We start from the raw sequence: 13,464 nt of genomic DNA, 5'->3' as shown, positions 1-13,464 counted from the left end.
GAAAAAGAGACAGTGAAGATAGGAATCAACATTTATTCAATTATATATTCACCTACATTATATTCATCTAATCATCCATCAAGTAAGGGTCTCCCTATAGTAAAAAGAAGTTCTGAAGGAAATGATATAAAATGAAAACAGTATAACAACTTTTTAGCTATACAATCTTAGGTCAATTACCTGCTGAGTCTTTTCCTCATCTATTCAATGTTAACAATAATGTTTCCCTCCTACAGTTCTTACAAAGATTAACTTGTGGTAACATTAACAGGCCCTTAATTAACATCCGTTCCTTTCTCCTCCTTCAACTAATTGCATCTATATTTAGGCATTCTCACTTACACTGACCACTCCTTAGTATAGTTTTAATTATGACTGAAATCCTAGCCTAACAATCACTATTTATTTTAAAACTTTTGCACAGTCTTTCTCAGTTTTGCCAATCATGAACATTTAGTTACAGCTGTCTGGTTTTTACAGGCAAAGTCCTGTTGTGAGAGTGCTTTCCTCTGAAACTCATTCCTCTCTCTTCCTCCCACGTAGCTGGTACAATAAGTGGAGTTACTGTTTAATGAGTACAGAGTTTCAGTTTTGCACAATGAAAAAAGTTCTGGAGAAGGATGGTGGTGATGGTTGCACAACAACGTGCAATATGCATGTACTTAATGGCACTAAATTGCAATGCACACTTAAAAATGGGTAAGATAGTATATTTTTTGTTAAGTATATTTTACCAAAATTTTTGAAAATGAGCTGACATTCACCAGAGGAACAAAGCTAAAAGTACATTTAATGAGAATACGTGGAAAACCATGAACATGTGAGAGCACCACACAAGCGTTCTTAGAAAGATTAGTTCCAAGGCAGGGAAAGAACAAAAAGTGATCATATTGACGAGAGATGCAAAGGCCAGATCAAACACTCATATATGATCAAAAATGCCTTGATGCCATGTTTAAACTTTATCTGACAGTGTGGAAACAATGTGAGCTGATATCACAGTGTATAAATGGCTCTTCCACTGCTGGCATTCCTCGGGGCTGTGCCAGGCCCCTCTTTATTTCTCAGTATATACACTCTAACTGTGTGCTCTCATCCATTACACTCAACGGCAACTTGTACCTGGATGTCAGGCAAATAGACATCTCTGTCTCCTGGGGCCTGGATATCAGATTTCCCAGTTAATCAGTCTGCCCGGGGTCTCACAGCGCCTCAAAATTAGCATGTTTAAAACTGAACTGTCACTATCTACCTTCTTCCATCACTCCTCTCAACCTGTTTCTCGCCTAAAATTGTTTTCCAAATCAATGATGTATTGTCAAACAAGTCATCCAAGCCAGAAACCCAGGAATCATAGGAAACAGTGAAGTCCTAGTACCCACTGCAGTGGAGGTGGGCAGCCAATAAAACACGTGTCAGTGACCTGCAGAGCCGCAGAGTGGAGGCTGAGAAATGGGGTGGAGGTTGGTGCTGGAAGAAGGAAGGAAACCAGTAAAATAATTCAGGGAAGAAATGAGAAGTCATTGAACTTGATGAGACTAAGAAATTAAGTGGTAGTCATACATTTGACATGATTCAGTTGATTCATAATAAAGGAAGGAGATAAAGATAACTCCCAGCTTTCTATCCTGGACATTTATATGGATGGTTCCACCATTAACTAGCAAAGCAAAGAAAGACGAAACACTGGGTTTGAGTGATTATAACCGTAAGTGCTTTCCTATGTGCATATAGTTTCCCTTTTAATAACTGAGCTACTTAAGGAGAGAAAATTCTACTCATTTTTCTATCGCCAGCTTCTAGTACAATATAAGCTAAGAATGTACATTATATATATGATAAGATTTTTCTTTTGTGGGTTGGAGGTAATTGACATTGTTAGCAGAAGAAAGGAGAGGAGAGAAACCCACTAAGAGAAATAGGATTGAAGGAGAAGATAATGCAACTTCTGCTCATATTGAATTTAAGTGTCATGAGGACATTCATCCATTCATTTACTTACTTCCTCACTAGGTTGTTCACTCACTCATTACAAATTAATTGAGCCCCTATTAGACCAGAAACATCCAGTGTAAATGCTCAGCAGAGATCTGCCAATGCAAGACCAGAGCTCAAGAGGGGGTCAGATCTATGGCGAGGAACCCCAGTCTGACCTCAGTACAGGTTAGATCTGGGACTCCACTGTCGGACTCACAAACGATGCCACAAAGTGAATGAGATGGACACAGAGGAAAAGAGGGCTGAGGCAGGAACACAGTGAAACAGTGACTAGTAGGGGAAGTAAGTGAAATCGTAGGAGAAGACAGAGCAATGCTCAAAGTCAAGTGAACTCAGAGAACAGAGTGTCAAAGAGGCCAGTGAGAATCAATTTTCAAGGGTAGGTTAGCATGAAATGCTACAAACACCATATACATGTAGCCTGTGAACTAGTTCTAAACAGGTCAGGTAATCTAATTTAATCTAATCTAATCCGATCTAATCTAATCTAAACTCATTAACAAGGTCAGTATTTCAGACCCACAGAACTCATGGAACTATAACTATCTTTTCTAAACTCTATTTTAAGGAGTTTAATACAATAGTTATGGAGAAAAAAAGATTCTTCTTATCAACACATGAACAGCACCACTATATAAGATTGTCTTTTCCTTTTATTACAAAAAAAATTTTTTTTCACTTATTACGATTTTACTAGTTATTATTTTCTGCATATATCCCCTTTTGTAATCTTTTGTCTCTGAAGACCCCAATCCAAATGTTTCAGAAGATTATTTGAATCTGAACTCAAATTACATTGTTAGAGGAGGGGAAAAGACACATAGAAAAACTCAAAATGGGTTTGAAGAGTGTAATCAAGAAATTCAAACAATAAAAAATGTCTAGCCAATCCCATTTACAAATGAACCATCTATGTCAAACACGGTGAACATTTTCCAAAAGGTGGAGGAGACACTTTACCTGATGTTAAGTAGCTTCAGTGCATTTAGCAGCACTCCTCTTTTTACATCATAGTCTATTTTCTGGTCAGTTCCAAAGCTGGGGGCGCGATTGATCTGAAATTTACAAAGAAAATAATGAGAGGAGCCAAGTGTGGGTAGGCCAGTAAATATTCAACCCATATTTGTTAGTATACTGTGGGATCCCTGACTAGTACAAGGATGCTACAATACATCTCAAAGCTACAAGGCAGAGGGCCTGGTCACCACTGCCACACCGTCCCTGTCACCCTGAGTGAGGGCCTTGCGGGAGCTGACTGTCACCCGCCCTCTTCCCCTGCTGTCCTAGCGCAGGATCCTGTCAGTGCACCTGCCTCCCTCCTCTTCACTCTCTCCAAGACCCCAGGCACTGTCAGTTTTAAGTTTAGAGAAGTAAAAGTGACTTATCCTATATAATAATAAAAACAATTTAACAAAAAATATGCACGCTACCGGCATAGTAATACTTATATGTGTGTATGTATTTACCATATAGAAACTATCAGTGGCCTCTTTTCGCTGCTTCAGATCTTCTGGACAAAACTAAAGTCTGATTCTTCCTACCTGATCAACAAGATTCATCAATTTTCATGTCCAAAGGGACTGACTATACATTGCTCAGAAGCTATCATTACGGGTGGCTACAGACTAACTTCTGTGAACTTTTCTAACTGTATAAGGACCCATGGGAATAAATGAGCCAGGTGCGGTTGCTCGACATCATTTCCGACATCATTGCCAGAATTTCATTAAGAAAAAAAATAAAAAGTAACTGTCTGGACCCAGAAAACCATTAGACAATATACTACTGCTTGAGGAGCTGCAGTTTTGTTTTTTTGTCTTTGTTGTTGAGTTTTGTTGTTGTTGTTATGAAAATGTAACTGGAACAGCCGGTGTTTGAGAAAATCATTCAAGACTGGTTAGAACACTGCTGAGTTCGAAACTGCAGCTTAGCTTCAAGACCAGCAGATAACCCCACATGCTATCTAAAAACATATTTGCTACTGGTCATAGAAGAGGGTTGTCTTATATGAATCCATCATAGGACACAAGATAACTGATGGCATGCATTTACAACTGGCAGCTGAAGGAAATACCACATTATACTTAAGAAAACATCCAGGAATACACATGCCTCTAATTAGGAATATGGTACAGGATCACTGCAGGAAAATTAGTAAACAGAAGCTAAACAAAAACCAGAAAGACCACCCATAATCTGACTACTCAGTGTATTTGTTAATCGTTTAAAAAATGGTATTCCAGATATTTGCTATGCATGCATATTTATAATATTCATTTTACCTTCCTAATACATGTCTATATTAACTATACTATTTTATAATCCAAGTTTTTGTTTTAACAATGTTTTATGAAAATCTCTCATGCCATCATTTTAATGGATGCATGATAGTCTTTTTATAGAGATATGCCAAACTGTATTGTTCCTTTGCTGATTTCTGATTCAGAGGGTGATTAATATATTCCTGTCTGTGCACTGTGCTCTTAAGGAAAGGAAGTAGCTTGGTAATTGCAAGAATATCTATGTGTTCCAGTATTATTCAAGTATCATCCAGTATATACTCAAGTGTTACCTTTTACAAGCGTAGAAAAAGGGTAATGTATTTTATATGAAAAAAGTTTCAACCATTCCATAGTGACTCAAATCTCTGGAATTTGTAATACAATCAATGATAGTTCTGCTACTACATGTAACAGATTATACAATAAACCAGACATTTAGGAACTAATGATTAATTATTTATAGATAACATTCACTGAACTGTTATCTGTAAATAATTCCTTAGGTGTTCCATTCTAAAGTTGCAGTCAGGAGTTCTGCCAGGCGTATCCCTCTCCAGGATGATAATGAATTCTGATACACCACAATCTCAGATCCCTCTCTCTTATCTATTTCAGATTCTTCCCCCTACTGTCACATAGAAGAAATCGTTCTACGAAGAAATGTATCCAATTAAACTAATATGTGAAAAGGTAAAAAAAAATTGTTTTTTGTTAAACATTTTGGATTTTTAAAAGCTTTATGAGAAAGGTAAAGAAAAGAATAAAAGAAGAGCCATAAACGGCTGACAGAATAAACTCTGAAAATTAGGGTTCCATACAGCCAAAATTCTACTCTGTAATGTTGAAGGCTTCTCTAGTTCTCATTGCCTACCCCAATTCTAAAACAGACAAAACCTACAGTCTTAAAGCTCAGCAGCTTGTAAATAAAAGACATGCAAAGATGAAAATGATTAGAAAGCCAATTAAATTAATAAGTATTATTTATTAACTGTCTAAATCACAGTTGCATTATCAGAACAAGCACAATCATTTCATGCACATATGAAAGTATCCATTATAGATTCTGTGCTCCTAAATTAGTGCTGTTTCCTCTGTCCAGTAACATCCCCCCACTCGACCCCCATTTCTCCCAGCTCCTATCCCACCTTCTAAAGCCTTAAACACCCTGCTCAACTGTACCCTCTTCTGCAACAACTGTTTAACTCTAAAGTAGACAGAGAAGTTAATCACTCTACTGTTTGTGCTTGTGCCCTGTTCCCTACTTATACCTACAACTATTACCACAAAACACACGTCTGAGTGTCCACAAGACCAGGACAAATGTTTTGTCTTATTCTTCTTGTATCTCCACCTGGCACAATGACTTACTGAAATTAACTCAAGGATACTTAGAGTATTAGCAGTATATTCATACTCCATCCAATTTTCACGTTTTCCCCTAAAAATGTTTTCTATGCTTGAAATTTTCTTCCTTTTGCCACTACAAATCATTACTGGCATTATTCCAGTGAACTAGCTATCATTCTCAGAAGCACCTTCTACCTTACTCCACTTGATGGCGCCAAAAGGTTTATAACTAAATATCAGAACCCCTACAATAGCAGCTGGTGGAAAATACAAAGAAACAAGATCTACATAAGGTTCTTTTCACTGTTTTAATATAATAAATGTCCATTATCCACAGCTGTTGGTTACTGTGAAATTTGTTAATGGTTCTGATTGATCCATAAATGATAAAAGAATGAACAGAAAGTGAAAATTTGCTATTTGGCCATTGGTTATTGTGGAATTTTGTAAAGGTTCTTATCAACCTGGAAATGATGGCAAGAACAGGAAAAAATATTAATGCAAACAATGATATTTTGAGTCTTTAAACAAAAAGAACTCAATCATTCAGTCAATTCTGATTTACCGAGCTATAACTCCAGTTAGGCCAATGCTTTTAAAAACTGGTAACTAAATATCTATGAAGTCATTCTTCCCTGTTGTCCTTCCATTTCATCTCATGTGTGTGCCTTCCCTTCTTCCCCAGCCCATCAAGGGTAAAAGGCAAGTAGCAGGAGTGGGGGGCGGGGGGAAGAGAGCTAAGAACAGAAAAGGATTACTACAGACAAAACAGTACCCCTAAAGAAGGCAGCGTCAGGCCTCAGTAAAGTGAAGGGCCCATAGTGCTTTGATATCCAAAGGATGAGCAAAATTCCTCACATTTATCTTATTTCTAGGACCCAAGCAGGAGCAAAATTCGAACACCTGACAAAATTGTGCGTGATTGAAAATATTACTTGCTCATAGTAAATAGAAAACATGCAGAACCATTGGCCCTCAAATTGGAAAAGTGTTCTTTCCTAAAAATATACTTCAAATGTTTTGATCTCACATATCACTTGCTCAATTTGTTTTTACAAGCCTTGATATTAAAGGTGTAACTGCCAACTTCTAAATCATTAACAGAAAGAGATAATCAACTTAAAATGAAAGACAAGTGTGGATTAAATCTTCTATAGCAATATATTCCTTAAGAATATAACCAATCTAGTAAGCACGAAGTGTACAGATGCATGCTGCTCTCTGAGAGTTTCCCAAGCACAGTATCCGCGCCATGCACTCCACGACCCCAGACAGCGAACTGCCGAACGGGTGTCCCTGCACCGCGTGACTTCGAAGGTTTCTTCTGGATATATTACAAATATAAATAAGACTGGAAGAAAGGTACAAAGTCTTAAAAAGAGATTATTTTCATTTCTTCCTTTATATTGTTCTATATTTTCCAAATGTTAAGTGACCTTTCATAAATAAAAGTTATGACAACTCTGCCCATACCAAGGCCTGGCAGCAAACCCAGAGGCACGGCATAGGCATGCTGGGCCCGAGGGGAGCCCCAGTGTGTAACATGCTGGGCACGAGGGGAGCCCCAGTGTGTAACATGCTGGGCACGAGGGGAGCCCCAGTGCGTAACATGCTGGGCACGAGGGGAGCCCCAGTGTATAACATGCTGGGCACGAGGGGAGCCCCAGTGCGTAACATGGTCACGAAGGCGCATTCGTGCCTCCCAGGGTATCAGGCAGTGAGCGCTAATTAATGAACCCGCTGGAGCCCCTCTCAGGGAGAGACGAAGGGAGACACACTGAAGACAGGGAGGCGGCAGTCCCGGAGCTCAGGCTCCCACACAGAGGAGAGACAACAGTCAGGAAGTGGCAGAAGCTGTGAAGCTGAGGAAGTACTGGAGGAAGCAGGAAGCAGACCCAAACTCCGTGAAAGCAGATCTACACACACATTCAGAGTGCCTGGCCCAGAAACCCAGTACTAATTGAGAAAGGCAATATCACACACATATTGATCCTTTCTGAGAACTGTTCTAGTCCATGAGTTTTCATTCTTTTCCTCCCACATACTCAGTTCAAGCCTCGTTCTGCTCAGTCACTGAGACAACTGTGACAAGTACACCTTTAAAAAACATTTGTTTTAATACACGAGAACAGAGACAATGTCTCTTTCTTCCTAAAAAAAGTCTTACCTCCAGAAGCCATGGCTTCAGTTTTCTGTCCAACAAAATATCAAATCCCAGGACTTCGAAGCAGACACTTTCACTTCCTGGAGGCTGACCAGGTCGGCACATCCGATACGCATGCAGGACATGAGGTTCTGCCACAATCAGAGTCTTGACAACCAGTTCCTACAAGTATAGATGTTTAAAGGGGTGAAATGCCTTAGTTCTTTCCCACTCACAATGTGGCAGTAGAGCCTGGACTGACAAAGGAGCCTGTGGCATCGAGCCCCGGCCACTGCTCTGACTTGACTCTGGCCAACTCTTCCCCTTCCCGCTAAGCTCCATCCATGCTTGTCTTCTCTGGGCTCCCCGTGGTAACTGTTCCCTCTCCCTGGAACACTCTTCCCCTGATCTTCCGATGTCTGGGTCATTGATGTTCAGAGAGGCCTTCCCTGACCCTGGAGTCAATTGCCACCCATCATCCCTTACTCTGCATCACTGCACAGCATGGAACCAGCAGACCTTTTTCTCATCTTGTTAGCGCAGGGCTGTTGTCTGTCTTGTTCGCAACCCCATTCCCAGAGCCTACAACAGTGCCCAACATTTAGTAGATGCTCAGAAACAATTGTGAACAATTAAGCGAACTATTTCACCAATGACATCATAAAACCTCCACTTAGGCAAAGGCTGACAAGAGCTAGGGCAGAATCCAGGAGCTGGGTTTCCTTGTGTAGTGATGCAAGTCCTGCCAGTCAATGAACTGGTGATCTTCACTTCCTGGGGGGACACACCATACTACTAGGGCGCATTACTGATGTTAATAACACAAAAAGTCGTTTTATTGAACTTGGAGAACAAGCTCTGTCCCTGGTTTTTGCTTAGAATATATACTGTCGTTTGAACTGTCTCTCCACAGGTATTACTGCCTAATGGAAACTGGAGATAGCATAATACCTGCTGCAAGACTGATGTAAGGACAAAACGAGACTCCACGCAGCACTCTCAGTGTAGTGCCCAGAACAGAGCAAGCCTGAAATAAGTGTTAGCAACTTTACTACTACTAGTGTTATAGCTGTTCCATTGTTCCACTGGAAGTCCACCTCCTATGTCAGGTCAGACACAAACATTCCACTACCCGGTGGGAGCAATATTTAATTATATGGGAGAAAAACATGGAAGACAGAAATTATCCTCACTGATACCCAGAATCCCAACCTGGGTGATATCTGGAGATAAGCGTCCCAGAGGCCATGAGAGGTTGTTCTCAGAAAATGTTATTCAAAATAACAAATTAATGGTAACACCAAAGAATACAAAGATGGGAGACAAAAAGCCATTTCATATACATCTTTGGAGATATTACACCTGGAGAATTAAAAAAAAAAAAAAAGTTAAAACCTTGACTAATAAGTGTCTTTGTGAAACAAGACATCCAGGGGGAACTAACAGACCCTGATTACCAATCTGTGTTTTTTCGACATTAAAAACAAAAACAAAAAAACAGCATATATTATGAATATAGAGGCAAGATTAAAGGTATATGTGAAATTCAGCAATGCTATAACCAAGCACAAATCAATTTCCACCAAGGCTTTTAAGAATTTCCAAGTATCATTGCTCTGAAATATGATTTATAGATTTGTGCCCAAAATATATTAAAAATTAATTCAGTAAAGATGGATTTATGAAGATTACAATCAGTTTAACCTCCATGGCCTATTTTTCTATTGATTTTTTAAATTCATTCTTAACTAGCACAAAAGCACACATCTCCACATTTCATAGAAGGTATTGCTAGTTTTTAGACATAGTCAGTTACTTTTTAGAGAAACTGCCCCCAAGAAAGAGGTCATAGGGGAGAAAAAAAAGTTCTAAATTAAATTTAGATGTAATTAAATGTAATCAATTAAACTGTAACACTAAGATAAAAATTAACACCTTTTCCACCTCCTCTTATCATTCTCTTTTTATTATATAGTATTCCATTGATTCACCTTCAACAGACATCTTTATAAAGTATATGTAATTCTGAATAAAGACAAATTTTTAAGTAACTAAATAAATGCAACAATCTGACAAGATAAAAGTAAAAAATGCACTTGGGAAAGTTAATAATCTATTAAGTGTTAAGTAAGTACTTATTTATAGATTATAACTAATGTAGGTAAGAATGATGCAAAATGTAGCCATTTATAGATGAGATCATGAATGTGTCAGAGCTTAATAGGCTTACATTGGCCATATTTAGGTCATATCTGAAAATTATACTTTAGGCTTTACAGAAAATTTAATTTCTTACCTCTCAATACTATTAGTCTTACTTCTATACCGTTGCCTATTTTAATTAAGTAGGGAAAGCACCACTTAAAAGCAATGTATGTAAAGCTAATGATGCCCACTTTTCGGACGGACTCTCTCTATGTACACTTCACAAGGCAGCCCAGCAGGGTCCACCTTTTCACAAAGACACTCCCATAGGACATGAAACATTTGGTAAAGAAGAAAGAATATCAGAGAATATATATTTCCTTGGTCTCACTGAGATTTTCAACAAATGGCCCACTCATTAAATCATCCAGGTAATCATGTACAATCTTCCATTAAAAAGCTACGGTCCAGCCTGGCCGGTGGGCCTCAGTGGACTGACATCGGTCCATGGACTGAAAGGTCCGGGTTCGATTCCTGGTCAGGGCGCATGCCTGGGTTGTGGGCTTGATCCCCAGTGGGGGGCGTGCGGGAGTCAGCCGATTGATGTTTCTCACATTGATGTTTCTGTATCTCTCTCCCTTCATCTCTCTCTAAAAAAATTCAATTAAACATATTTTTTTTAAAAAGCTACTGTCCAAAAACAACTAATTTCTCCACTGTGATTCTTCTGACCCACTGTGATAGTAAATCTATCATTAGTAGACCATCTTTTGGAATTCCCACAAAATTGGCCTTGCTAAAATAAATAAGTAAGCAAATAAAATAAACACAGCATTATTGTAATCAAATTCTTGTTTGGATGTATCTAGTCTCTCAGGAAGATATAATAGAAAGTTAACAAGCTGGTGGGCATCTAACCAAATCCAGATGAAAAACATTTTTCATTGAGCCCCTAAATTTTTAAAACTTTTTAATGTGTTAAGAATATTTATAGCCCTGGCTGGCTTGGCTCAGCGGTTAGAGCGTCGGCCTGCAGTCCAGAGAGACCCAGGTTCAGTTCCCACTAAGGGCACGTACCTCGGTTGCAGTTTGTCCCCGGCCCTGGTTGGTCGAGCGGGTGGCAGCCACTCGATGTGTCCCTTTGACGTCGATGTTTCTCTCTCTCTCTCTTCCTCTCTCTCCCTCCCACTCTATGTGAACAAAAAATGGAAAAATGTCCTCGGGTGAGGATAAAAAAAAAAAAAGAATATTTATAAATCAGGAGATTTATGGCTTCTACTGACAAATTAGAGGAATAAACCAGACTAGGACCAAACAGCATGTGCACCAATGGACTGGTGCTGAGTGGTGTCCATGTCCTTCAGACCGCTATGCTCTTTAAATTACCACAGTTCCCAGCACACCTTCTTTGCTTCTATGCACACCACTTCAGCCTTTTTCACTTGTCTGACATCTAAGAACTTTTAGATTTACATTCTGTGATATAAAAATAGAGAGTAAACAACATCAACCAACAAAACAATCAACCAAAGGGTAGATATAACGATGTTGATTTTTCTCTCTGATTTTCTTAAAAGAACCAAGTTCAACTACCTATGAACTTTCATGTCCATTTTCCATGATAGATTTATTTAGATTATATATGATTTGTCCCCGAAGGAAACCCAAATCAAATTACACAGCCCTAATCATATTAACTATTTGCAATAGACATACACAGTCTTCTAACTTTGAACACCATTTTCATACTTCTGCTATGATTAATAGAGGATCTGTTTCACCAACGTTGTCTTCTCATATCTGTTTCTTTTTCTCTCTACTTTTACCATTTGGAATTTCATCCACTGTCATGGCTTTATATTATCGATTGTGCCACAAACACACACTTCTGATTGCTTGATCTTTCTACCCGAGACAGCATGTCAAGTTCAACACATCTAAAGTACAATTCATCATCACAGCCTCCTGGACCTTTAAAAACTTAATTCAGAAGTCAAGGCCTCCATGAAGCCCTCCTCTCCTGCCCCCCCAAAGCTGCTCCATGCGGCCCTCCTCTTCATCCCACAGAACCCAGCGTGTGCCTCTGCTGCTATATCTCAGTAACAATTTTTGTGCTGGTTTTTCCTGCCAAGCTCTAAGTTTTTCGAGAACTGGAGGTGTATCTTACAAATCTTCAAATTATCAGCCAGAGAGACAGGTTTATATTATGGGCTCAATAAATGTTTATCAAATAAATGAACAAACAAGCAAATAAATAAAACTTTTCTCCCTCATCTGCAAAACTAAGCTCCAAACCTTCTCAAAAGTAAATCCCTACCTGCTTTATTTCAGATCACGCCACGCCCACTCTCATTGCAACTACTCCTTCCAAATGTAGAAGCTCTGAATGGCCCTCCCCCACTCTGGACATCAGTTAGGCCCGATGCTTACTCATCATCACCTTTATTGTGTTCGATTTAGGCCATTCTTTTCACTTAAACTACCCCCCAGTGCCTTCTTCCCCCTACTCTTGGTCTTCACTCTAACCCATCCCACATCCTTTGCATATTCATCTTTTAAATTCAGAGTCCTTGGCCTTCTTACTTTCCTCCATTAATAATGGAAGTTAAGCCTTGATTTCAGACCTAAAATTTGGCCTCTACATATCTTTTCAGCCATAACCCCCCACGAATCTCCCACAAACACCAAATGTGCCGACCTAGACCCTATCCCCACTCACACCTCCACCTCTTCACCTACACTTTCGCCTCCACCTAGAATCCCTCCCCTATTCCCAGCAGTGAAAATACTAACCTATCAAAGGCCATCACAAGTTATATTTCCTTCATGAACACATGCCTTATCTGCCCAATCTAATGTAATCTGCTCTTTATTTAAAATGCTTGGTGATCCTTTCAGTTAATCCGAGGAAAGACAGTTATAATTGTGGAATGGTATACTCTTACTGAAATATCACTCCAAAACTTGGCAACATCATGTTGATTTGCTTGTAGGAATTCCGTAAACCATTTGATGGAGCGTTTGCTGCCTTTGTTTTCCGTTTCATCCCTTTCAAAGCGCTCGTTGTGCTTGTTCACAGAGTAGTTCGTCAGGTGCATGTACAACTGGGTCTGCAACAGGCAAGAACCAAAGTTTTTATCACCTGTGACTCTAGACCATGAGACTTCACAGAAAAGAACGCATCCCAAGATGAAAGACGGACAATTTCATGATTACTTAGGTAATTCCAAATTAGATGGAATAGCACATTTCCCTTAAAAAGACTATGCATGCAATCATCTGTCCCTGCCATAAAAAGCATTAAAATAATAAAACTACATAAAGTTATTAAATGAAAATGTTAAACTATATATTGCTTAGCAAGAAAAATGCTCTTTTGATTTTGCTTTTGTTCATTTTTGTTTGTTTGTTTTTAAGGTTTTTGGTCACTTACAGTTTTCACCCAAATTTGTTTTGGAGAAAGGAACTTTCTGAGAGAGCATTCTATGTCTTTTCAAAGAAAAATAAAAAATGAAAGCTCACGTAAGTAGCATAAGCAAGAGACAAGAC

The 13,464-nt window shown here is 39.0% G+C and overlaps 1 protein-coding gene across 2 annotated transcripts in view; it reads right to left on the bottom strand.

The window, feature by feature from the left end:
- TTLL7 (tubulin tyrosine ligase like 7) overlaps positions 1 to 13,464 on the bottom strand; it is a 136,010-nt gene that overhangs the window by 55,416 nt on the left and 67,130 nt on the right. For both annotated transcript variants that reach the window (XM_036256038.1, XM_036256037.1), the window contains exons 8-10: positions 12,861 to 13,025; positions 7,795 to 7,953; positions 2,959 to 3,053 (exon numbers count right to left, since the gene is read on the bottom strand). In XM_036256038.1, coding sequence (XP_036111931.1) covers positions 2,959 to 3,053; positions 7,795 to 7,953; positions 12,861 to 13,025 — 419 coding nt within the window. The remainder of the gene's footprint in view (positions 1 to 2,958; positions 3,054 to 7,794; positions 7,954 to 12,860; positions 13,026 to 13,464) is intronic.

The sequence above is a fragment of the Molossus molossus genome, unplaced genomic scaffold, assembly GCF_014108415.1.
Source record: "Molossus molossus isolate mMolMol1 unplaced genomic scaffold, mMolMol1.p scaffold_m16_p_12, whole genome shotgun sequence".
Lineage (NCBI taxonomy): Eukaryota > Metazoa > Chordata > Mammalia > Chiroptera > Molossidae > Molossus > Molossus molossus.
This window is presented reverse-complemented; position numbering and strand designations above follow the sequence as displayed.